This window comes from Tiliqua scincoides, chromosome 1, assembly GCF_035046505.1.
Source record: "Tiliqua scincoides isolate rTilSci1 chromosome 1, rTilSci1.hap2, whole genome shotgun sequence".
Classification (NCBI taxonomy): Eukaryota; Metazoa; Chordata; class Lepidosauria; order Squamata; family Scincidae; genus Tiliqua; species Tiliqua scincoides.
The window spans coordinates 5,069,379-5,093,542 of record NC_089821.1 but is presented as its reverse complement, the minus strand read 5'-3'; the positions used below and the strand labels follow the sequence as shown (position 1 = coordinate 5,093,542).

The window sequence follows — 24,164 nt, the reverse complement described above, 5'->3', positions numbered from 1 at the left end:
GTCTCCAAATCCTGACTTGGGTTCCAGATGCAGCCCCCAACAAGCCTCTGTCTGGCCTGCAACAAGCCTCTGGCCCACTTGGCCAAATGTCAATGGAGCTGTGCTTTAGTCTCACATCTGAAGGGTGTTCTAAGGGCCAGGGAGGCCATGCCTCAGAATGCCTTCTAAAGGCCAAAAAACATCACTTCCTGGTTTTCCCAGAATACTAGAAGTGACATTTTTGGGCCCTCTGAAGGCCTTAGGCTTTCTGTGAGAGGTCTCCATGTCCCTCCAAACATGCTCCAGGTGTCTTCTAAGATGTGATGATTCTGAATTATTTCCTCCTGTACTTGAAAGTAAGCTGCTTGTGGGGTGGGGGAATAGGAGTCCATTTGAGAATGTGCTTTATTTCTATGGTGAGTGTTGTGTGCTTGGAGAAATCCTGGAACTTGGAGCTCACTTACTTATTCATTCATCTAAGTTCAATCTCTAATGTAAAAAAAAAACAAACTGATGCAAGTAAATGTTTGCTGTCCACTGTCAGTAAGTAGTTCCTTTCATTGTAGTTAATGTCAAGTGGGATTTGGCAGAAAGGTGAAGAAGAAGAAGGTTTTTATGGATTTTTAACTGAAGACATCCAAAAAGAAATCAATCGAGCTGCAAGACTGGTAAGGATATATATTGTTTATATTATATTTTCCAATGGTTTGATTTATCATAGAGGAAGAGAGATGCTGACATGGGATAAAACAGGGGTTCTCAAATTCCCTCAGAGTTTATGCCCTGAGGTAAATCTTTGCAGGGGCAGGGAAAATGGCAGTAACATGATCCTGAAGATGGCGCTGCTACAGGGGAAAGAGCCCTTTTTCTTAATGTGCGCTACCTGCTGCCAGGGGCTGCTGGGAGCCCTAATGAGCCCCCTGCAGGGTTCCCTGCAGCTTGTAAACAGTTAAAAAAAAAAAGCTATTGCATCCCACTTCCGGATTGTGATCACGAAACCGAAGTGGGTTATGATCCTTTTTTTGTACTGTTTACAAGCTGCAGGGAGCCCTGCAGAGGCTCCCTGCACCCCCTGGACCCTGACAGCAGGTAGGGCACATTAGGAAAAAGCCCCCTCTGTCTCCCACAGCAGCACAGTCTTGGAGATCATGTCACTGGCTTCCCCTTCCCCCGCTCCTTAAGGAGTCAGAGATTAAGATCCTCAGGATGGGGCATTGCAATGCCTCAGTTCGAGAACTTCATAGATAAGATATTATGGTGTAGGATCAAGTTACAAAATACTTTCTCAGTAAGGGCCAAGCTACAGATTATGTCAAATGCATAACCTTGCTGTATGTTTAAATGTAATTAGCAGTTGCAGGGTACCAGTCAGGATTTAGATTGGCACATGAAGCGGATTTAACTCTTGCTCCTACCTTAATCTTGATTTCTCCCCCTACTCCCAGCAGCTGCAATTTGCATTTTAAAAAATGTATAGGCAGACAAAACTATGTATTCCCACAAAATGTAGTTTGGCCGTAAGGCTGTGATGTTTTGCTGGTAGAAAAGATATACGGAAGGAAAACCATAGAAGATCAAACAAAACAGCTGTAATTTTGCCTGAAGACAACATTCATCAGCACGTTGTATAAAAATAGTAATGTTTGTGACTTTATTTAATGTAACGGAGCTCTGATTTTTTTTAAGTGCAATCAACCTTCAATTTAACAGACTTCTGAAATAACGAACATTGTCTGCTTCTTTAATGCTAGTTTTGTATGTATTGTCCATGTGCTGACATCCAGCATGTGCATTGTCATAAATGCACTTTTCTGATTTTAACAGACTTTGGCATTAATGGAAACCTCCTCATTACAGACAGTCCTATCCAGTCTCAGCCTACCCAATGGGGGTTACTTGGATCCGGGCCAGCAAAATTGCTGGCACAAATCCAAGAAGTTCTGTGTAGGGCTTCCAGGCCTGGGAGGGAGATTAGGATACACAGAGGCCTCCTCTGCCAATTCCACAAGCCTGAACTTCCCCCTACCTCCATTCCTTCTTCCCCCCAACATCATTTGGTGCTGTACTCATCCGGGCTGGCGGGATGGCCTAGGCCTTCCAGCTGGAGCTGCTTGCTCTCTGGGTGTCAAAGCACTTTATGGCACTTTTATGAAACCCAGTGCCAGCACTGTGACTCTGTAGGATTGCACTGGTAGGCTGCTAAATCAACCATTTGCTGCAGGACCTCTGAGAGTAATTTTATCAGGAGGTACAAAGTTTCTTTTGGGCCCCCAACCAAGGGGGGAGGTGAGGGGCAAAAAAATGGGGAGAGGGTGATAAAAGGGATGGGCAGAATGTGGTGGGGAGGTAGTGAAACAGTGCAAGGGTATGTTGACAATTAGAAAAGTTTTTGGAGCCTAGGTCCACCAGGCTTCCTGATGCTCAGCCCAAGTCTATTTGCCCGCACAGTCTCGGCAGCTGGATACTGTAATACGGAAAACCAAACACACTCCTAAGTCTCTCCAAAATCTTTAAATATAGGAAGTTACTGCAGAAAATTAGCATCATATTTAGGCTCAAACTAGAATGGAAAGTGTCCTGTGTGCACCAAAATGTACTTCTGCAGCCGCTGTTGTCCCACAGCTGTGTCCCTGAGCTCCTGTACCTTCCTTCATGGTCAGCCAAAAAGCTACTGTAGCAGGCCAATGTCTTCCTAGATTTAACACTGAGTTAAGGAGTCTCATGTATGCATTCCTTGACCCTGCGCATATGTCTTGCAGCAGCCCCGCAGTAGTGCCCCCAGCATCTTACATGGGCAACGAGTCTGGGTGAGATTGGAAAAATGTAAGATCCCAGGAAACTTGTAGACCCCCTTCCATTGGCTCCTGGGCCCCGTTTTTTAACCTGACCCAGGTACAAAAACTCCCTGTACCGTCCTCTTGTGGGCCCTGGTTTGCTGTGTTGAAAATGTGACAACGATGTTGGCAGTGAAGATTTTCAACAGAAATGATAGAAATGCTAGAGATGAATAATGAGAATCAAGAGTAAAATACTTACCTTGTTACAATTTGAGTTTTTCTGGTAACTTGTGCTTCCCACTTATCTATTTAGCACATTAAAGAAAACACCCAAACCTTATTTTGGTGGACAAAGAGTTGTTTTGCAATGCAGTCCAGTATGTACATGTCCTAATATAAACTCTGCTGAGAAATAACTGGTTTTGCATCTATATCTTGCTTTCTATTGTAAACAGCGCACAACTGAAATATTACTACCCTTTGAAATAAAGAAATTGATGAATGGGTATTATTTCTTTTAAAAGTTCCCTAATGTGGAATGCGAGCTGCTTTTGTCAGGTTTTTGTGATGTCTTTTCTTTTTAGAAATGTAGTATCTGTAAGAAAAAAGGTGCTTCAATTGGGTGTGTGGCATCTAGATGCAAGCGAAGTTATCACTTTCCTTGCGGGACAGAGAGGGGCTGCATCTTCCAATTCAGGGAAAATTTTCCGTAAGTGTCTTTTTTTGTCTTAAATGTGGATTTTAATCTGTGCAGATGACAAAATCAAAATTTTAAAACTGAAGTTATTGATTATGCCCAAATTCCTGTTAAGGTGAATTTATTCTACCTTACTACTGCATTTTATTTGTGTATTACATTATGATCTTTGTTTTATGTGATATGGACTACAAAGTTATTACATGTTTTACTAACTGCACATTAACTTTGTTAAATGTGACAGTGAACTCTTCTTTCCTACTGTACCAAGCTTGGAACCTAAATGATATTTTTTTTGTGCTTTGTGTTATCTTCTGTATTACAAATATGATCAGTATATACAGGCAACTCTCATGTTAAGTGCATTTTACTTGTGCAAATTCAAGCAAATGTGCCTGGCAAACAAAAAAGGGAGACAGTTTAAATAGCAGGTGATTCCACCCACCATTCCACTCATGGGCAGCCTAATTCTATGTAAAAAACCCCACAGCAATGCAACACTGCCAATACTGCTTCTGATGTATCTCAAAGGGAAGTTTTGACATGTTGAGGCCTCCTCAAGGTATTTGCTTTCTTGCCCAGGGTAAGCTGCAGCAGCTACCATGGTTCAATTTGGACCTGCACCAACTCTGTAGCTGGCTTAAGTCCTTGTTGATCCATGAAGGCAGATCAGTCCTGAGAAGGGTTTGAATTCAGTGAGTGCCGCTGCTGCCAAAACTGTCCTCCATCTGGGCCCAATCAACCTCTGCCCTGTTCCACCCATCTCCCAGGAGTGAGCCTGAAACAGGAGAATGAAGCTGTTTTCTCTCTGTTCCTACACGTCTCTTGTATAGTAGTCCCTTGCCATTTGCAGAGTTGACCATTCACGGATGGCAGTAAACAGCCTCAGGTGTTCCTAGAAGTCACTTCTGGATTGTACCAGACACTGGGAAAAAAGGTGTTCCCTTTTAAAACACTTTTTAAAGTTTTAAAAATGCGTTCCTTACCTTTGTACCGCAAACCTCACTGTCTGCAGGGCAGTCTGACACTCCTGGAAGCCAATTCTGGGTCACGCTAAAGCCAATAACCCCCTCCCTTAGCCCTGGTGCATCTCGGAATGCATTTTGGAAGTATTTCAGAAATGCTTCAAACTCAGAACATAGTTCTGAATAGTTCAGAATTGCTTCAACCCCACCCCACCCCCCACCCCATGTAAGATGCAGGCCAACTGTATATGCAATTTTTGCCTTATGGCTGAGTTTCTGCTGGAGCCTTTTTTTGTGTGTCCAGGAGATCCTATGTTGGTCAAACCACAGATTTCTTTGTCTGCGGTTTTTGGCATCTGTGGGGGTTCCTGGAACGGAACCCCCATGGATACTGTGGTATTTACCTGTACTCAAAATTATCTTGAATATCCAAAAAATACATTAAAAAAAAAAATGAGAGGCAGGATGGCACTGATATATATTAAGGGAACAGCAGCTTTATTCTCTGCTTAAGAACAGCCCTGCTGGATCAGGCCATAGGCCCATCTAGTCCAGCTTCCTGTATCTCACAGCGGCTCACCAAATGCCCCAGGGAGCACACCAGATTGCAAGAGACCTGCATCCTGGTGTCCTCCCTTGCATCTGACATAGCCCATTTCTAAAATCAGGAGGTTGCACGGTACACATCATGTCTTGTAACCCGTAATGGATTTGTCCAATCCCTTTTTAAAGGCATCTAGGTCAGATGCATCACCACATCCTGTGGCAAGGAGTTCCAGAGACTAACCACACACTGAGTAAAGAAATATTTTCTTTTGTCTGTCCTAACTCTCCCAACACTCAATTTTAGTGGGTGTCCCCTGGTTCTGGTGTTATGTGAGAGTGTAAAGAGCATCTCTCTATCCACTTTATCCTTCCCATGCATAATTTTTTATGTCTCAATCATGTCCCCCCTCAGGCACCTCTTTTCTAGACAGAAGAGGCCCAAACGCCGTAGCCTTTCCTCATAAGGAAGGTGCCCCAGCCCACCCAAGGTGCTCTCTCTCAGGCTTGTATTTAGTAAGTGGAATAGCGCACAGAATCGCCTGCACTATTTTCTGTCAGTCTAGAAAGAAGGTGCCTGAGTGGGGATATGATTGAGACATAAAATTATGTCCGGGATGGATAGCGGGAAATTCCTTTTCTTCTTGCTCAACACCAGAAGACATCCACTAATATTTAGGTTAGGACAACTAGAACAGACAAAAGAAAATATTTCTTTATAAAGCATGAAATTAACCTCTGGAACACCTTGCCAAGGATGTTGTGGTGGCGTCTGGCCTAGATGCCTTTAAAAGGGGATTGGACAGATTTATGAAGGAAAAGTCCATTGCAGGTTACAAGCTTTGAGGGGTATATACAGCCTCCTAGTTTTAGACATCTGCTGTCTCTGAATGCCAAATGCAAGTGAGTGGTAACACGATGCAGGTAACGTTTTGAGTGCTCCCTGAGACAACTGGTGGTCACTGTGAGATATAGGAAGCTGGATTATATGGGCCTTTGGCCTAATACAGCAAGGTTCTTCCTATGTTCGTATTTAAAGTTTTTTCTATGTTTGTCAAGCCTGTGTAGTTGAACTTGTGCAAGACAACTCAGTGTAAGACGAAGGGCAACTATATGTACCTATATGTACAAGTGTCTGTTTCATGCATCTGATAAAGTGGACTCCAGACCATAAAACCTTATGCCAAAATAAATGTGTCTAGTTTATGAAGTGCCCCAATCCTGACAATTTATTTCTAAGTCAGTTATTAATCATTAGAAATATTGCTGTTCTCATTGGAAGTACTTGTTTTTTAGCATTGATTGAATAGCATGGAGTAAAGATGGTGTGATTAGATGGAATTTTGACTCTGTATTTAAGGTCGTACTGTTGGAAACATCGACCCATTCAAAAACGTCCCTCTAACTCTAAAGGATCCTCACAGTGTACGATATGTTTGGAGCTGGTTGAACATTCACCCTCATATGCCATTTTGACAAGTCCATGCTGTAAAAATGCTTGGTTTCATCGAGATTGTTTGCAGGTATGGTAAACATGCAATAATGTCAGTGTTAATTATATATAAAAAACAAACCTTGAGGAAATTGGGTGAACAGTTGTGTTTTAGAGTAATATATTGTAAGTAAGAGGCCTTTCCTTTGAAGTGCTTACAGTCTTCATTTCATCCATGAGACTGGAAGACAAGGAGAACAATGGTTAAAGAGATGAAAATGCAGTTTTATGTGTCTGGTGTTCTAACACTTGTCTGTTTGAACACCAGGACAGATCTGCAAGACCTAAGACACTGCCGTATATGGAGTCAGACTATTGGTTTACCTGACTAGGTGTTATTGACACTTACTGCCTGGACAGTGACTGTCCAGGGAATTGGACAGGAATTTTTCTCTGTCCTTCCTGGTAAATGCTGGATATGGAGATGCTGGGTAATGTAAGTAGTGACTCCTACGCTAAGGTGGGATATTTCCTGATAGTCCCTTGTCTGTAATAATTTGGCGTGACCTAGGTCCCAAAAGTGTCAGATTATCAAAAGTCTACTGTATTTAGCTCTTAAACCATGATTGCTGACAGTGTAAGCCAATGCTTATAGGAATCGGCATAGGGTCCCCACATATTTGTGTGGAAAGCACTCTGACAGTAATTATTTATTATATTAGGAATATTTATATACAGCTTTTCAACAATGCACGCTAATCTAATGCACATTTGCAAAGTGAAGGGATACAGCAGGATATTTCCAGTTTTGCAAGCTTGATAGGTGAAGAAATCATTATTGGTCTATAGTCACTATAGATTAAGTGTTGGATCCTTACTTGGTGGTCTGTGAATGGAAACTGCTTCTGTATAAAAAAGGAGAGGTGCATTCATGGAAGGCATCATTTCCTGAATGCAGCTTTTTTCCATGAATGGATAGTTTTCATTCATGGTGCACTTAATTAAGATCCGATCCTCCTAGTGATGCAGTGACCCTTCTCTAGAGGGAATACTTTTATTAATCCCTTATCTCTCTTTCCTTTTGTTGTCTTTCCTTTTGTTGTCTCTCTTGTCCTTTTGTTCCTCAGTGTCAAGCTCTGAGTGCAGGAGTGTTTTTCTTTAGGTGCCCAGTATGTAATAATAAAGACAAATTTCAGAATGAAATGTTGAGAATGGGCATCTATATTCCAGAAAAGTAAGTACACCTCCAAACCATGTTCTGAAATCTGCACTGTAGTAATTTGAAGGCTGTTGCACTGTTTTTCTTTGTATGGATCAGGTTTTATACTAATGAAGGCTAGTTGAAAAACAGAGTTGAACATGTTAAGTGTTGTAGACACAGAACAGAAGGAACAGAGGGCCATAAGCCTCTGTGTGAATGAACAGAGGGCCATAAGCCAGGCCCATGAACAGAGGGCCATAAGCCATTGCCATCTGTTCCAATCAAGCAAAAATAGAAATGGATATTGTGCATTTAAAAGATGGCAGTTGAAAAAGCTCTGGTTAAATTTTGAACTTTAAGTTAAGAGGATTTCCTCTTGACTGGTACCTGATATAAATAGGAGCTGGCAGGCAAATAACAGTAACCATGGTTTGGCTTGACTTACACATGTGTAACCATGATCAACACCAGGAATTGAGATGAGAAATCACGCCAGAGAGGGGAAGGAGGAAAGTCTCCTGAATTTTGAAAGCAATACTTTGCAGAGAGCTAGGGTCAAACTTTTCACTGGCTTGCTAGTTGGAGGTCTGGATTGCAAAAGATAGACTGATCAACTAGACTAGAGCTACTTACTTGATACAGTTATTCTTGCATTGTCAGATGGTCAAATGATCTAACTCAGTATTTCTCAACATTTGTCCTCCGCTGTACCCCGTCACATTGTCCATCAGTTTCAAGTACCACCTGAAATGGTGATGACATCATTGCCAGTTACTTCTGAGTTGGGAGGCCAGATGTCACCTGACAAACACCAGTAAGAGAGTCAGGATGGACAGGAGGGCTTTTTTGATTGTGGAAAGGCATGCTTTGGAGCCTCCTACCACTATTTGTGTCATGTTTCTGGTCTCTCTGCTGGGCAGCAGGTGTCCTGGAGTCCCCTAGTACCACCAGACACCACCTGGTTGAGAGACACTGATCTTAACTGAATGCATGTTAAGCAGACAAGCTAAATTATAGAAGTAAAATTGTTCCAATACAAATTTTGATTGTCTTCAGAGATGCTTCCTGGGAACTGGAAGAGAATGCATACCAGGACCTCCTTCAGTGTTACCAACACTGTGATGCCAGAAGATGCCTTTGCAAAAATGGGAGAGACTACAATGAGCCTGATAGGTATTAAATATATGCAGTTCTTCCAGGCAAGATTGATGCATGTACTTGTAGCTTAGAATGATAGTCCATCATTGAATCAAACAGCCACCGCGCATACTGATGACTGCACAGCTACGGTAATGTTCTAAGTCCTCCAAACTTGGCTTCAGTGGGCTGGTGGGCTTCTGTTTTCTATATTCAATACAAACAAGATGCAGTGTTAGGCATTTTGTTGCAGAAAACAATGACAATTGGAGGCACAGCATAAATATTTTAAAAAGCCAAGTATGAATCCACCATGTCTAAAGTCCAAAAACCTGAAGGAAAGGCAAGTATGTAACCACCTCTACCTTCAGAAGCCCAGTTGCATCTACCCACTCTGAAATTTGACGGATATGTGAGGCAGATCCTCCATTGCAGAAGCCTTTCCTAAGGGGGCTTGCCTGGTAAACAACACATAAGATTGCTAGTCTCCATCCCCTCTTTCCATTTTGCCACATAACAATATGTTGCAATTGAACAATTAAGCTTTATTTGGGAAATAGGCTTATGCTCAATGAAGGTTATACAGCAAAGTGGCTACATTTGTTTTGCCTTGAAGCTTACCTTAATTCCAATATTTTTCTTCTTTTTAGCAAATGGGAAATAAAGCGTTGTCAGTATTGTGGTTCCAGTGGGACTCATATGGCATGTTCCTTGCTAACGACATGGGAGCAAAATTGGGAATGTATAGAATGTAGAACCATCCTTGCCAAACCAGATGGTATGAAACGTACAATCTATAATATTTGGATTAAGAGAAACATTAAAAGATTTGCTAGAAAAATAACAAGAGAATTGTACATTCTACAGGTAGCTGTCAGAAATGGAGAAAGCGTCCTCTGGCTGTGTCGGAAAACTCAGGTGACAGTTTGCTGGAAGAGCCATCACCCAAATGCGCCAGGCAGTCTCCTGGATCTCATCTTGGCTTTTTAGTCAGGCATGTAGTTTCCTCCCTCTTTCAACTAACCTATAGTCTGAAACTGATCAAAGGTCTACATGGTGAACTCTATATGTTCCAGTGCCCCTTCCTGAAGCAGTCCCTCATGCTAGCCATCAAGCTGCTTTAAAACACAGGAACATCAGATTCAGCCTGCACTGCACTCTCAAAGTAAAATGGAACTCATTGACTCTAAGAAAAGGGTTGCAGAAGTACATCTGTGTGTTCAAGTTGCAAGTCCCATTGATTTCAGTGGAGCTTGTTTGAATTCACAGTTCCAAGCACAGTAGTTTAACTACCAATAGATTTTTTCCTTAATTTAGAAGTGGTTCATTCTGCCTAAATGCAAGTTCCACTTTCACCTTATGAATTGGATGCATTCAAATATTGAACAGCACCATGAGTTACAGAAGTGTCCGTTTCTGTGAATCAAAAAGTCCAACTGCAATTACAGATGCATACGTGCAAGCTGTTGCATCTTAACTTTAAGAAAAGGTTTAGGGAACAGTCACATCATGCTCCAGGTATTCTGCTAAAGACAAACACTAGAGACTTTATAGCTAGTAATTTTGGGGTTTTTTTTCCCCTTCAGGTCCCCAAAGATGATTTGCCACAATGGATATACTCAATGTTCTCAGCTGGATCTTCCTTCTTCCAACAACAGACTACTATCCCCATCTCCCTTGATCAGTCCTTCAGTGAGGAATCTGTCACAAAGAAAGACGTAAGTAAATATTGGATAGTATGCTGTGGTGGACTATTAAGTTGTTCAGGGGGCGGGGGGGAATTGACTGAGATCCCAACAGCTGCTTGTGCTATCCCAATGGAATTGTTCATTTTGAACGACTGGCCCCCTTATCGCAGCCCCTAGTTGTTGGAGTCCTAGTGATATGTGAACTATGCTAACGCTATGTTTTTTCCAACATTGTACAGTGGTGCCTCGCAAGACGAAATTAATTCGTGCCGCAAGTCGATTCGTTTTGCGAAATTTTCGTCTTGCGAAGTGCGATTTAAAACAAACCCCCCCCCCAAAAAAAAAGGAAAAAAATTTGTCTTACGAAGCACGGCCATAGAAAAATTCATCTTGCGAGTCACCAAAAAACTTGCAAAATGCTTTCGTCTTGCGAGTTTTTCGTTGCATTCGTCTTGCGAGGCACCACTGTACTAGCATTGGTCAGCGGCCCGGCTGCTACATTGTTGGGACTGTTACACCGATGTACTTGGGAATACACTGGCATATCTCGCTTGCACACTTCCATCTGAAATTAGTATTTTGTTCCATCGGAATAAATATTTTCAAACAAAATGAGTTTCAAAATCTGTTATACAGGCTGCTCTGGGGACTTGCCATTTGCACAGTAGGGATCTACTAGGGGCAGGGCCTTTTCAGTGGTGATTCCAGTCTCATTGGATGCCCTCTCCATAGACGTTTGATTGGTCTCAATTCCAAAGAGATTTATAAAAACCAGACTTGTTGGCTCTCCCTTTTGGAAGAGGGTGATGACTGGCCATGTGTTTTGTTGGCAAGTTGGTGGTTTTTTTAGGTGTAAATTATGGTTTGGTTTTTTGCTGCCTTTCTGTTAAGCAATATGTTGTTGCTGCTGTTTTAGAGCGATGCTTACTGTTCCACCATGCTGCCACTTATCCCCCAACCTGATCTGTACATAGGGATGCTCTGGGCAGTTGTGTCTTATCACCCATCACCCCAGTAGGCTTTGCACCAGAATTTCTGGGCAGACACAACTACCCAGAGTGTGTCTATGTCCAGATTGAGTGGGCAGATAAGCGACAGTGCAGCAGAATGCTAAGTGCTACTTATGGAGGGGAGGGCTGTCACCAAACTCCTGATGTAGCCCATGGGCTGTAGTTTGGAGAGCTGTGCTGTAAACTATATTGACTTGCCTAAAGGCAAGAGCAAAGTCTTTCAAATAAATATGTATACTATAGATGGATTCTCTGAAACTGTGTAAAATTACAGTGAGCTAAAAGCTACATTCTCGGCATTGATTTATTCTGAAATTTGACAAATCATAAGGCAGATACCCAAACAGATTCAAAATTCTTACTGCTTCTAATTGGTTGCTATGCTTATCAAAGCATTCATTTTGTATTGTTTAGGCAACTCAGAATGCAAAGAAGAGAAGTTTCTAATATTCTGAGGGAACTAAGATCACAGATTAATAACAAACCAACAAGACTGAATATCAATAAACAAAACTTATGGGATAGTGCCTTAAAAGGATTTCAAAAGCGGAACTTCACTCCTAGCAATAATATTGAAGTGAAGTTTGTAGACAGCAAGAATAAAGTACAGATGGAGATCTGTCATTCATCAAAGGAAGACTTTTTTCAATTACTGATGCTTCACCTTCAGAACTCATCACTCTTTGAAGGTGATTCTTCAAAGAACTTGTCTTTTGATGCTCAAGGTAAATCTAAACTGTAAATATTCAAAATATTTGGGAGATGACTTTATCCCATTTTAATCCCTTTGAGGATTTAGGAATGCATGTAAAATTATTCAGTTTTTGTCCCACAGCTTTGCTGTGAGGAGGGATTACATGAAAGATAGTGACTTTCTAAGGCAATCGGCAGTAGAAGTGTCTGCCTAGCACAAGTTTTCTACAAAGATCAGGTGCACAAAGATGGGAGGCGGCAGAGCAGAACGGTAAGGCTTTGTGACGCCCAAGAAGCTTTCGCTGGTGTACCATGGAGCGTACTTTGAAGGCCTCGGGTCTGGATGAAAAGGAAAAATAATCTTGTCTGAGGAGTGTATTGGCTCCACAAAGGTAATAAGCACTATTGCTGTCAGGGAAGCAGCATGTTATAGAGTTAACTATGTAGTAAAGCACTAGAAAGCTGCAGTAGTTCTTCAAACTTCTTCCAGCACTTGAAGCATAGCCAAATACAGGTGGAGCCTGATTATCCACAAATTTTGCATCCATGGAATCTGGCTCAACGCAGGTCCCCTGGACCCATGTTGGGCCAGACTCGGCTCCACTGAACCCTCCGAGGGGGGGCCAGAGCTGCACTCTGGTCCCTCTGGAGGGCTCTCTGAAGTCCGCAAAGGCAGCGCATGTCTGCCCACTGCCTCTGGTTTCAAACGGACTCTTAAAGCCAAATAAATGTGACTTCCAGTTTCCCAAAGGAAACTGGAAGTGATGTTTTAAGCCTTTTAAGGCATTCTGAGGCCCAGGGAAGCCCAGCTTCAGTCCTCTTCAGAGGGCAAAAGAGGCTGAAAATCATGCTATTTTTGGTATGCGTGGGTGGTCTGAGAACAATTCCCCCATAGATACCAAGGCCCCACCTGTAATTTTTCAGGGAAGGGGGTGCAGATAGAATGAAAATGGCATTTTTATCCCAGCCAATCAGTTCACTAAAGCAGAGGTGCCCAAACCCCGGCCTGGGGACCACTTGCAGCCCTCAGGGGCTTCCAATCCGGCCCGCAGGGAGCCCCTAGTCTCCAATGAGCTTCTGGCCCTCTGGAGTTTTGCTGGAGCCTGTACTGGCCCAACGCAACTGCTCTCAGTGTGAGGACAACTATTCAGCATCACCTGAGCTGTGGGATGAGGGCTCCCTCCACTACCTGCTGTTTCACATCTGTGATGCAGCAGTGGCAGCAAAGGAAAGGCTGGCCTTGCTTTGTGCAAGGCTTTTATAGACCTTGAGCTACTGCAAGACCATTCATTCATTCATATGTCCCATCTCTAATATATTCATTTATGTAAATTTATTCAAATTTAAAATGTAAATTCTTTTTTCCCTGGCCCCTAACATAGTGTCAGAGAGATGATGTGGCCCTCTTGCAAAAATGTTTAGACTCCCCTGCACTAAAGCATAAAGACTCCTTTGTATTTATTCTAGTGCTTTTTTCCCCTTCAAAGTAGCTCAGCTTTTTCTTTGACTGTCCCACTTCATGCTGCATCAACAGCTGCTTGAGAAAGTTACCCAGCTTTGAGGAGGAGCAGCAGCAGCTTTACTTGATTAGGCAGAAGTTTCCAGCCCTTATGTATTGTGTGAACATATGATTAATGTGTGGAATTGACTGCCACAATATATTGTTGGGGTGTCCACCAGCTTAAATTAGGCTGATTCATGAATTGTAGGTATATCCGTGGCTATTTGCCATGATAGCAGAATGGAACTTCTTTATTCAGAGGTACAGTATGCTGCTAAATAAGCATATGCCGGAGGCGTTAAAAGAAAAATGGTGCTTCCTTCATGTGCCGCTTTTAGCTGGCTGTTGCTAGAAACAAAATTGTGGTTGGGCCATTTGGTCTGATTAGAATGTATGCCAGCAGAGCTGGTTAACTACAACAGTTAACATTTGTACTTGCAGCTCTTAAAGACAATTTGTACTATGAAGCTGGAAAAATGATTGCAGTTTCTCTGGTTCATGGAGGCCCGTCCCCTAGCTTCTTCTCCGAGACCTTATTTAATTGCCTTGTATATGGCACAGAGAATGTCACACCAACTGCGGAAGATGTTGCTGATGTGGATGTATTGCAGACCATAAAAAAGGTAACAGAAAATTAAACTGGTGTTCCATAATTGTATGAATGTGATTTATTCCTTTGTTCAATGAAAATTAATCACTTCTGAACAAAGTTGTTAATTCCTTAGTAGAAGTGTTTGTTTCCAGTGCGTAAGATAGTATTACAGCCTAAATCTTGCTGAACTGAGTGGACTTACTTCTGAGTAATTGCACCACTTTCATACTTCTCTACAGATTAACTTGCAGCATAGTCCTGTGCATAATTACTCAGAAGTAAACCACTTTGAGTGCAATGGGACTTGCTTCCAGATGAGTGTGCATAGCACTGAATGGAAGATTGCATTAGGGCCCAGTCCAAACATACGTCAGTGCTAGTGCTGAACTCTAGTGCCAGTGCTGGGTGTCTCAAACGATCCATAAGGCTAGTCCGCAACACCCTGAGAGGAGTCAGCTCTGGCCCAGCACCAGTTGGCACGGTGCTCAGGAATGGATAGGTGTTGTCTGGAGCACAGTAGAAGCTCTGGGTGATTGTGAGGGCCTTGGGGGCGGGAGGAGGCATTCTGGGGTGTGGAGGAACCAGGGTAGGAGGGGGGTGGGACTGGCATAGCCCTGCTCCACCCTATTCTATGCTCCATGCCAGTGCTGAGCTCAACACAGAGCTGCACCATCAGAATAGACAGTGCAAAATGGAGAACTATTGCCCCTACACCATTACTTGGGAGGAGGCCTCTGGCAGACCCAGTGGTGCTGCTGGATGCAGCGGTAGCCATTTTAATGCTGCTGCAGCCAACAGTCACTAGGCATAGAATTGGGCTGTTGGACTGCAGATATTATTATTATTAACAGTATTGATATACCGCTTTTAACTAAAAGTTCACAAAGCGGTTTACAGAGAAAAATCAAATAACTAAATGGCTCTCTGTCCCAAAAGGGCTCACAATCTAAAAAAATGCAAATGAATACCAGCAGACAGCCACTAGAACAGACAGTGCTGGGGTGAGGTGGGCCAGTTACTCTCCCCCTGCTAAAAAAAGGAGCACCCACATGAAAAAGGGCCTCTTACCCAGTTAGCAGGGGTAATATTGTTAGTACTTTACTGAATTGCTAACGTTTAGCATCACAAATTAGTGCTGAAGTTACAATGTAAAAAATTAATGATCCTGGAAGGGGGAATAGATTTAGCATAAGTTAACAGAAAAATCATAAAATCAAAAGGTAATTTAATTCTAGTTATCTTAATAAATCTGCTTATCTTTCTTCCCAATAAACTGTCTCTGTCATAATGACAACCATTTATGTATATAGGTACTTTTTTCCTTGTGTTTGTACCAAGGGAACGATAAGAATTGTTTATATATAATCTACACACAGATTTTATTCTGTCAGTGCTTTGCTTTCAGGGATCATTTATATGGTTGATAGCCTCCAGGTGTTAATGTCTTTTAAACAGAAGTAGGGTGTTGGGGTATATTTTCCACCAGGAATCTACTGATGGAATAACAACATGTAACAGCCTGTAAGTCAGTGTCAGTTCATGCCTGAGCACAAGTAGATGATCTAGGTTTATCAGTTTGCAACCCATGGTTCATTTATTCAACAAATAAACCAGTTAAAGTTTTCTATCCTACTATAGATAAAGTCTGCAAAAACTTTGAGCAGCTTAGAATGTGCAATAAGTGATTGCTCTGAATATCTCGCCAGCATTGGATATTTGAAACCTGTAACAGCTTTAAGCGATAAAGCTATGTTAGTGAATGAGATACTGAATTACCATGTCATCAAGAGAACTCTTTTGCCTTTTGAAAGGTGAGTTTCATGAGAAACAGCTTACTACATCTTTTTTGGTTTATAGAACTATAGTTTATAGTCTAGAACAGTTTTACTAGTTTACATGCAATAAACCCTCCCAATAATAATAATACCCTCCCAATATTGGGTAACCTATATTCTGCATGTATAATTTTAAAAAGATCACATGTTCTATTCCATGTGGTAATAAAGAATTCCTGAAGGTTGGACCTTCCTAGAGAAGCAAAGAATTAGATAAGAATTGGCATAAATCAGGATGCCACCTTGCATGTGCAGAAGTGCCTTTGTTTCATCGCAGTACTTTTGAATCCAGACCCATATACCAAGGTACAACCTAGTAATGGAACACACAGTATGCTACTAACCATACAAAGAAGCATACCTTGAATCTGTTTTCACTGAGTTTAGACGAGCGTTTACAGTTCAATGGCAGAAGTGTCAGCCATCTAGAAGAGTCCAGCACAAGGGAGAAGACTCTGCAGCTTTATTTCACTCAAAGAACTTCAAGAGAAGATTTTAGTAGCCTTGAAAAAATCATCAGTTAAGAACAAGAGTTGATACCAGCTGCAACAACAATGCTAACTCTTTTAGTTCATCCACATATAGGACAAGGCAGTGAATTCTTTAAACCAGTATTTTTTTAATGTCAGAAAAGTCAGTTTGCTAGTATGTGAGGGGAGAGTGTTCTTATTTTATAATGCTCATAGCACTCTTTGTTTTCTGTGTGTATTTTTTATCCTACAGGTTTAGGCGGGGCTTGGAAACACTTGGTGTTCTGGAAAAAATGCAGGCAAATCCTGATGCATTCTGTAGCATATTATGTGATAAGCCTGAGGAACTTTCAGCAAAACTTCTAAGTGATCTTTTTACAAACCGTAGTTTATCAGGAGCAGACGCTGCCAGAAGTCTTGATTTCTGGATGGGTTACTTACAGGAAACGGCTGGTAAGAGAAAATTCCCTCTGTCTTAGAATTTCTGAATGCTTTTTTTTCCCTGAACTACTAGGCCAGGGTTTTCTTTGCATTTCAGTGTAGTTCCACTTTGCAGTTAAATAGAACACATTTGCAATACCACTACTATTACTTTCACTTGATGCCACCACTAGTAATGCGGGAGCTCTTGTTTGGTGCTAATCAAAACTTTTCAAATGTCTTGGTCCAGATGGTGAGTCAGCTGTAACCCTGGAGGACATCTTGGTGTTTGCGACTGGCGTCCATTATATTCCACCCGTTGGATTTGATCCTGAGCCCACCATTAAGTTTCGGCATATAAAATATCCTGTTGGAAAGAGATACCTAAACTGCTTAGAACTTCCAGTAACAAGGTCATATGAGCAGTTCAAAAGAATTCTGGATTTTGCCATCAGAAATTCTCTAAGGTTAGAAACGGAGGTACATTAGTTACTACAAAGGATGCTCAGAACTTTAATGATGAAGCACACAAGAGGCTTGCTAGCTGCTGCTGGATAACTCACGTATGTTCGTCCTCGGAGGCTGACAACTTGATCATGGAAATGGCTCTGTCTTTTACATTTTGAATTGGTTCTCAAAATGATGAGCAAACAAAGCTTTTAAAACAGTTTTGCATAATGTGTATTTTTAAAAAAAACACTTGGATTTAATCTCATTCCCAGTCCACCTCCACCATTTAACATGAACTAGTCAGTGACTAATTCAGAATCTGTTATTGCTAAAGTATTCTTTGTTTATGCTTATAAACAACTACGAACCAAAATTTCTGGAAAATAGACGTAGGAATGCCTTTCCAATTTGTCAGTAACCTTAAACATCCAGGAAATTACGTTTCTGTTCCAAGTCTTGACTTCCTGAGACGAGAAGACATTTTTGGATACTAAGTGAAAAGATTGTATGAATATTTCAAGTATTCTTATGAACACAGATAAGGAAACCAAACACATTACCTCATTTTCTTTTGTCAAAGGTGTTATTGAAGAATGACCACAGAGCTTTATAGTTACGGTGTGATGCACCAGCTACTCTGGTTACCTTTCCGTTCTATGATCATTCCAAAGCTTTTCCTTTTGAAGTACAAGTCATATTTTGTTAAAAGTCAAAGAGTTAGAAAAATGTATTGTGTGTTAAAGGATTTGTAGTTCAGAAAACATAACCAAAATCAAATGTGCTAGTTAGATCAGTTTTCTAAGCCAGTTCAAACACTCTGCAACTATGTGTAGATTTTGGTGAGTGTACATTTAAAATGAAGAAAGCATCCTAGGGCACTATAAGGGTTGCAATTTGGAAGAGGACAAATGAGTTAGCATTAAGTTTGCACCAATGTGTATATAGAGAAATATCAGGTTTAAAGGTTATCATTTTACATTTTGAAAGGTTGTGCACTTGAATCTCATTGTATGTTTTTCTGTATTTTCCCAGATACATTGTAGATAAATCGCAAGCAGTATTAAACCTTAATAAATAACTAGATATGATTACTAATCGCCTGTCCTGCCATATCTTGGGTATTGGACATAATGTAAAACAAGTCAACTGCTTAGATCGAAAATAATATTCATTCATTAATTCAGATTTATTACAGTCACAAACAAGCCCAAAAATAAAATCAACACAATTATATAAAATATGAATAAAATTATCAATAGTTCAGTTTAAGATCCAAAATTGGAAAGTAATATGAGATTGCTTCTTGTCAAGCAAGATGGCTCTTCCACCTTCCTTCTGTTGATACCTGAAAAGCTCCTTCCTGGGGTTTAGAGATCCTTCAGACTAGCTTTTTGATGAGGGTCAATAACTGCTGTTCAAGAGAATAGGGCTGTACTTGAATAGCTATGACTTAGGGCCCAATTGTATCCAACTTTCCAGCACCAATGCAGCCCCAAGGTAAGAGAATATAAGCCTCCATGACTTCCCCCATGTCAGGATGCAGCATATACCCTGTGGGAACAGCTGCATCAGTGCTGGAAAATTGGATACGTTGGGCCCTTAGATATGTGAGATCCTGCTAAGTGCACTGAGATGAATGGTTCATCTAAGCCAATGGTTCCCATACTGGTGGGTTGTGACACACCAGCCAGGGAAACACTTGTCTCTGGCCCCTTAAGGGTCATGTTGCTGCCATCCCCCTGCCTAAGTAGACCAGCTTTGGTCTGAATAGGTCTTTGGGAACAGCTGACCTAAGCAACTCTGGTGGAAGGGTCACAAAACAGTTTGTACTCATGACTGAAATATTGGGTATATTAATAATTAAGGCATAAATGAAAGTAGGAATTAATGTTTAGTGAGGTTTTATACAAAGCAATAAGATGTTTTATTCAAATTTGAATTAATCATGGAGCACTGCAACAAGATCTAGTTGCTTGTTCAGTGACCACAGTTTTCCAGTGCCAACCTTTCACTGAATTAACAAGTTGAGAATTGAAATATTAAAACTGTTTTGTAGCTGATAATATGGACTTAATTGCCTATAAAATATAATTTTGAAAAGCCAACTTTAATCTAAAAATATTTCTAAAGGATAGATTTTGGAAATGCGTAGCATGAGTTTATTCATCTTTCTTCCTTTTTTAGATGTTACAAGGTGTATGTACAGAGGTGCTCTTTAGAACAGAGAATTTCACTTCCACTGCCAGTCGGCTTGGTGTGATGACAGAAAAGTGCTATTTGTTGCTGTTGTGAGCATAGCTTTTAAACATTGAATAGTTTCATGCTGTCTTCTGAAATCTGTGGCTGGAATCTAAACAGCTATTTGAGACATGACCAATGGTTTGGGAAATGACCAGTAGCTTTTTTGTTTTTGTTTTGTTGCCTAAGGACATCAGTCACCCATGTTTTACTACAATGTTTTTTAGAAAGTTTGCTTAGGTATGGTATGCCTTGAGGCATACACACTTGAGTTAGTGTGTAAGAAACACTTTGGGACACTGGAATTCATGGAGCATTTGGGATTTTTTATGCTTTTGTTTTGGGGGTCCTGGCCTATGTCTTCTGGCCCATACATTCCCCCTGGAAAGACTTTGCCTTGCCTCACTGCTCCCAGTGGAGAGAAAGGTGTTATAAATTACTGTCTTGATTTGAAAGTGAGCAACCTTCTAGTTTCCTATGGCACCACAAACTGTAGGTTGTTTCCAGATGTGTTGCTCCTACATCTGACAAGTGGAACAAAGCCCCATTCTGGAACATTCCACCTCTCCAAGTTGTTTAGTATAAAATACAGAGGATTGTGCCCTACAGTCCATAAAACATCTTGTCATTCCTCTCACCGCTGCGTTTATAACCAGCTTCCTATGGCCAATAAATGGTTTACTCAGGCTACTGACACAGAACAACCTGCACTTCCTGTGGGCTGGCAATTATGTAACTTTGATGTTGTCATGTCACCTGACTGGAGGATTGGAATCTACCTGGTCACTCCATCCCACTCCCTTGACCTAGGTGGACAGATTTGGCATGCAGGGCCTTCATCATAGGTGTGAAGATGATAAATGGTGATTACTTTGACTTGTGGTTTACTAGACTGTACAATCCACCTACTGAAATACTCACAGAGGAGCTGCAAATTAATTATGCTTGTGTGCGCATGTAGCTTCAGGGCAAAAAAATGGATAGGGAAAACTTTTGAAATATAGTCATAGTGGAAAGATTATGCTTATCTAGTATTTTTCAATAAAATGCATGCACCCGTTGAAGCAATATTATTTATATGGCTGTTCAGGTGCTTGATGGGATGCTTTTATTGAAGTATTCAAAAACACAGATTTTTTTCTAGTGTAAACTACAGATGTGTTAAAAGCAAGGCAAATTGGTTTTGAAACCTGAAACTGTTCCATGGGTTGAAATTCCTCTATTGCTAAATTCCTCTAGCATTATGTAATAGTGTAGAATACATAGTTGTATTAGTTGTAATATAGAATACACTATATTATGTACAGTTAACAAGCCTGTAAATATTTAAATCTTTTACATCTGTGTCTTCCATTTGTTTCTTGAAACCTGCTATAGTTTCCAGTATCTATTGTTGGTGGTTGTTACTTCTAGCAATATGTCATGGGAGAACTGTCATGTGTGTGTATATATGAAGTGCAATAAATCAAGTTTGTTAGTTAACAGTATTAAAGATAATTGGATCCAAATACAGTTGGATTTGACTCTTTTCTTGTATGACACTGATATCTTATCAAGTGTCCTAACTGAAAACAGGAGTCTTAACATTCAGTTCAACTGAGGTTGAAATGTACTATCTAAGCCAAGGGTGCTCAATAGGTGGATCGCGATCTACTGGTAGATCGCGAGGCAAAATGAGTAGATCGCGGAGTGCCGACCCCCCCCTTCAGGTGCCTCTGGGAGGAAACGCCGGGAGTAAGGCCCATTGTACTCAATGGGGCTTACTCCCAGGTAAGTGTGGCTAGGATTGCATCCTCACAGCCTAATCCTAGGCATGTCTACTCAGGAGTAAGTCCTGTTATACTCAGTGGGGCTCAAGGTACACCAACATACATTGTACACATAAATGTTATATGTTATGATGGCGCGAACATTGTAAAAAAAACTGGTAGATCTCCGGGCCTTGCTGGGTTTCAAAGTAGCTCTCGAGCCAAAAAAGTGTGAGCACCCCTGATCTAAGCTATTGGTTATATGCCCATTTACACTGCACAAAAAACATATTTTATGCAAGACCTGTCAGACTATAAAAAGTCTTTTACATTATAGTGTTTAGCAGTGTTTCTCAACCAGTGGTATGGGTACCACTGGGTACTTGAGGCAGTGTCCCGTGGTACTTGCAGGAACCCGACACCCACCACCTGGCAGCGAGACAAGCAATGCAACATGACCAACAGTGGTAGAAGGCACAGCTCCATGAGCAGACCTCCAGTGTAGGCTCTTTGAATGTTCAAAAAAAGCCCTCCTGTCTGCCCTGACCCTCCCTCCCAGGGTCCTCCCTGACCCTGTCTGTAGTGCATCTAGCCTCCCAACCTGGAATCGCCAATTACTTCCAGTGGTACTTCCAACAGGCAGACCATGCAAAGTAATACAGCAGGGGACAAACATTAAATACTGGTGTATAGTGTAAACTGTAGTCTTTTATACTATAAAAAGGTCTTTTACACTTGCAAGTTTAAGCCCAACTATCCTCAAAACAGGTTTGAAATATATGAGCCTGCTTTCTGGTTGCCTATTAAAATTGTGAACCTATAGGCCTGTTAGGCAGTAACTTAGAATAGCAAAGACAGTATTCTGGTCAGCCAAAAGATAACCACTTTCTCTAAAACTGTATCTGCAACTTCAAACAAATTTTGCTCAATGTGAACAAAAAGGGTTTTATACTAAAACTAGATACAAGTTGAGACTCATTATTCACTTGGGTGCGGGTTCCAAGCACTCATGTGGATGGCAAACTATAGCAAATCAATTTAAAAAACAAAGTTTCTTTGCTCCCGTGATTTAAAAACAGCCTTGCTGACCAGGGAACGACGACAGCCACTCTTTATAGCCTTCATAGATCTCACGAAGGCCTTTGACCTGGTCAGCAGGGATGGCCTCTTCAAGATTCTCCCCAAGATTGGGTGTCCACCCAGGCTTCTCAGCATCATCAGATCCTTCCACAAGGACATGAAGGGCACTATTGTCTTTGATGGCTCCACATCAGACCCCTTTGACATCCGAAGCGGAGTGAAGCAGGGCTGTGTTCTTGCACCAACCTTGTTTGGGATTTTCTTCGCTGTCCTGCTGAAGCAGGTCTTTGGAACTGCAACAGAAGGCATCTATCTCTGGACCAGATCAGTCGGAAAGCTCTTCAACCTCTCCAGACTGAGAGCAAAGTCAAAAGTCCAGCTGAAATTCCTGCGTGACTTCCTCTTTGCCGACGATGCAGCTGTCACTACCCACTCTGCCAAAGATCTCCAGCAGCTCATGGATCGTTTTAGCAAGGCCTGCCAAGATTTTGGACTGACAATCAGCCTGAAGAAAACACAGGTCATGGTTCAGGATGTGGACTCACCTCCCTGCATTACAATCTCTGCACATGAACTGGAGGTTGTCCATGACTTTGTGTACCTTGGCTCAACGATCTCTGACACTCTTTCGATACCGAACTAAACAAATGCATCAGTAAAGCAGCTACCACGTTTTCCAAACTCACAAAGAGAGTCTGGTCCAACAAGAAGCTGACGGAACATACCAAGATCCAGGTCTACAGAGCTTGCGTCCTGAGTACACTTCTGTACTGCAGCGAGTCATGGACTCTTTGCTCACAACAGGAGAGGAAACTGAACGCTTTCCACATGCGCTGCCTCCAATGCAGCCCACAATGCCTCTCCACAACAGGAGAGGAAACTGAAGTCATAGTGGCGCCATACCATAGTCTTTCCAGACTGAAGGTTGCCAACTAGGTTTGTGATGTTAAGATAGTCATTAAGACTACAATCCAACAAACAGTCTCTCTCAAGTTGCTTAGAAATGCTTCTCTGACCCCTCCCTTCACCAATGCAAAGTATCTTTCTTTCACATGCTCAGGGGGAAGGGAGGGGTTCCCTGGAGAGAGAAGGATTGATGGTCAGCCAGCTGCCCCCTCTTAAGGAGGCTATTGTAAAGGGACTGTTCAGTTTTTTAAATAGGTACATTTTTCCCCTTCTCTAGGGATCAGCACATTCCTTCTCATTTGCAGTGGCCATTCCTGTTGAATCAAATCTGTGTAAAAATAGGCTGGACGTAGGTCAAATCTTTCAGGAACTGGTTCATCATTATACATGGTCTAAGCTGGTAGCAATCAGTTCATCATAGGTGTGAGGGGGGAAAAGGCTGAGGCCCAATGGTCACACACAGGTGCCAGATGGGGCTGGAAGAGCCTCCTTTCTGGAAACTGGAGAGCTGCTGTGAGTCACGTGTGGGAAACAGGTAGATGGACAAGTATTCCAATAGTATTATAAGACAACACATATGTAAGGATAATGTGTGTTCCCTGATCAATATTTTATTTATATTTCCTTTCATTGATGCTGGGTGCCTGTCTGGAAAGCAAAGGGCCTGACCAGTAATGGCTAATTACAGAATTGAGGGCAGGAGGCCACACTTTACATGGTTCAAAGAAATCGCATACACGCCCTTAATTAATCCATGGAGTTCAACTCTCCAAATCTGAATGGAGAACACAGCTGGAATTTA

The 24,164-nt window shown here is 41.6% G+C and overlaps 1 protein-coding gene across 1 annotated transcript; it reads left to right on the top strand.

Annotated features, from left to right (window-relative positions):
- The first annotated feature begins 545 nt into the window (after positions 1-545).
- On the top strand, positions 546-19,682 carry G2E3 (G2/M-phase specific E3 ubiquitin protein ligase). The gene is made up of 14 exons (XM_066612111.1): positions 546-647; positions 3,341-3,465; positions 6,322-6,484; positions 7,521-7,627; positions 8,651-8,767; positions 9,382-9,509; positions 9,599-9,725; positions 10,318-10,449; positions 11,844-12,154; positions 14,065-14,246; positions 15,854-16,026; positions 16,774-16,973; positions 17,191-17,420; positions 19,575-19,682. The coding sequence occupies exons 1-14, from the start codon at positions 549-551 to the stop codon at positions 19,680-19,682; spliced, it is 2,202 nt and encodes a 733-aa protein (XP_066468208.1). The 5' UTR covers positions 546-548.
- Positions 19,683-24,164: the final 4,482 nt, after the last annotated feature.

What these genes read in the sequence shown, in the direction of transcription:
- G2E3 (XM_066612111.1), top strand. Translation starts at nt 549, where the DNA reads ATGTCAAGTGGGATTTGGCAGAAAGGTGAAGAAGAAGAAGGTTTTTAT. An exon ending in GACTACAATGAGCCTGATAG is followed by an intron (nt 8,768 to 9,381) that starts GTATTAAATATA and finishes TCTTCTTTTTAG; the next exon opens with CAAATGGGAAATAAAGCGTT. An exon ending in CTCTAAGGTTAGAAACGGAG is followed by an intron (nt 17,421 to 19,574) that starts GTACATTAGTTA and finishes TTCCTTTTTTAG; the next exon opens with ATGTTACAAGGTGTATGTAC.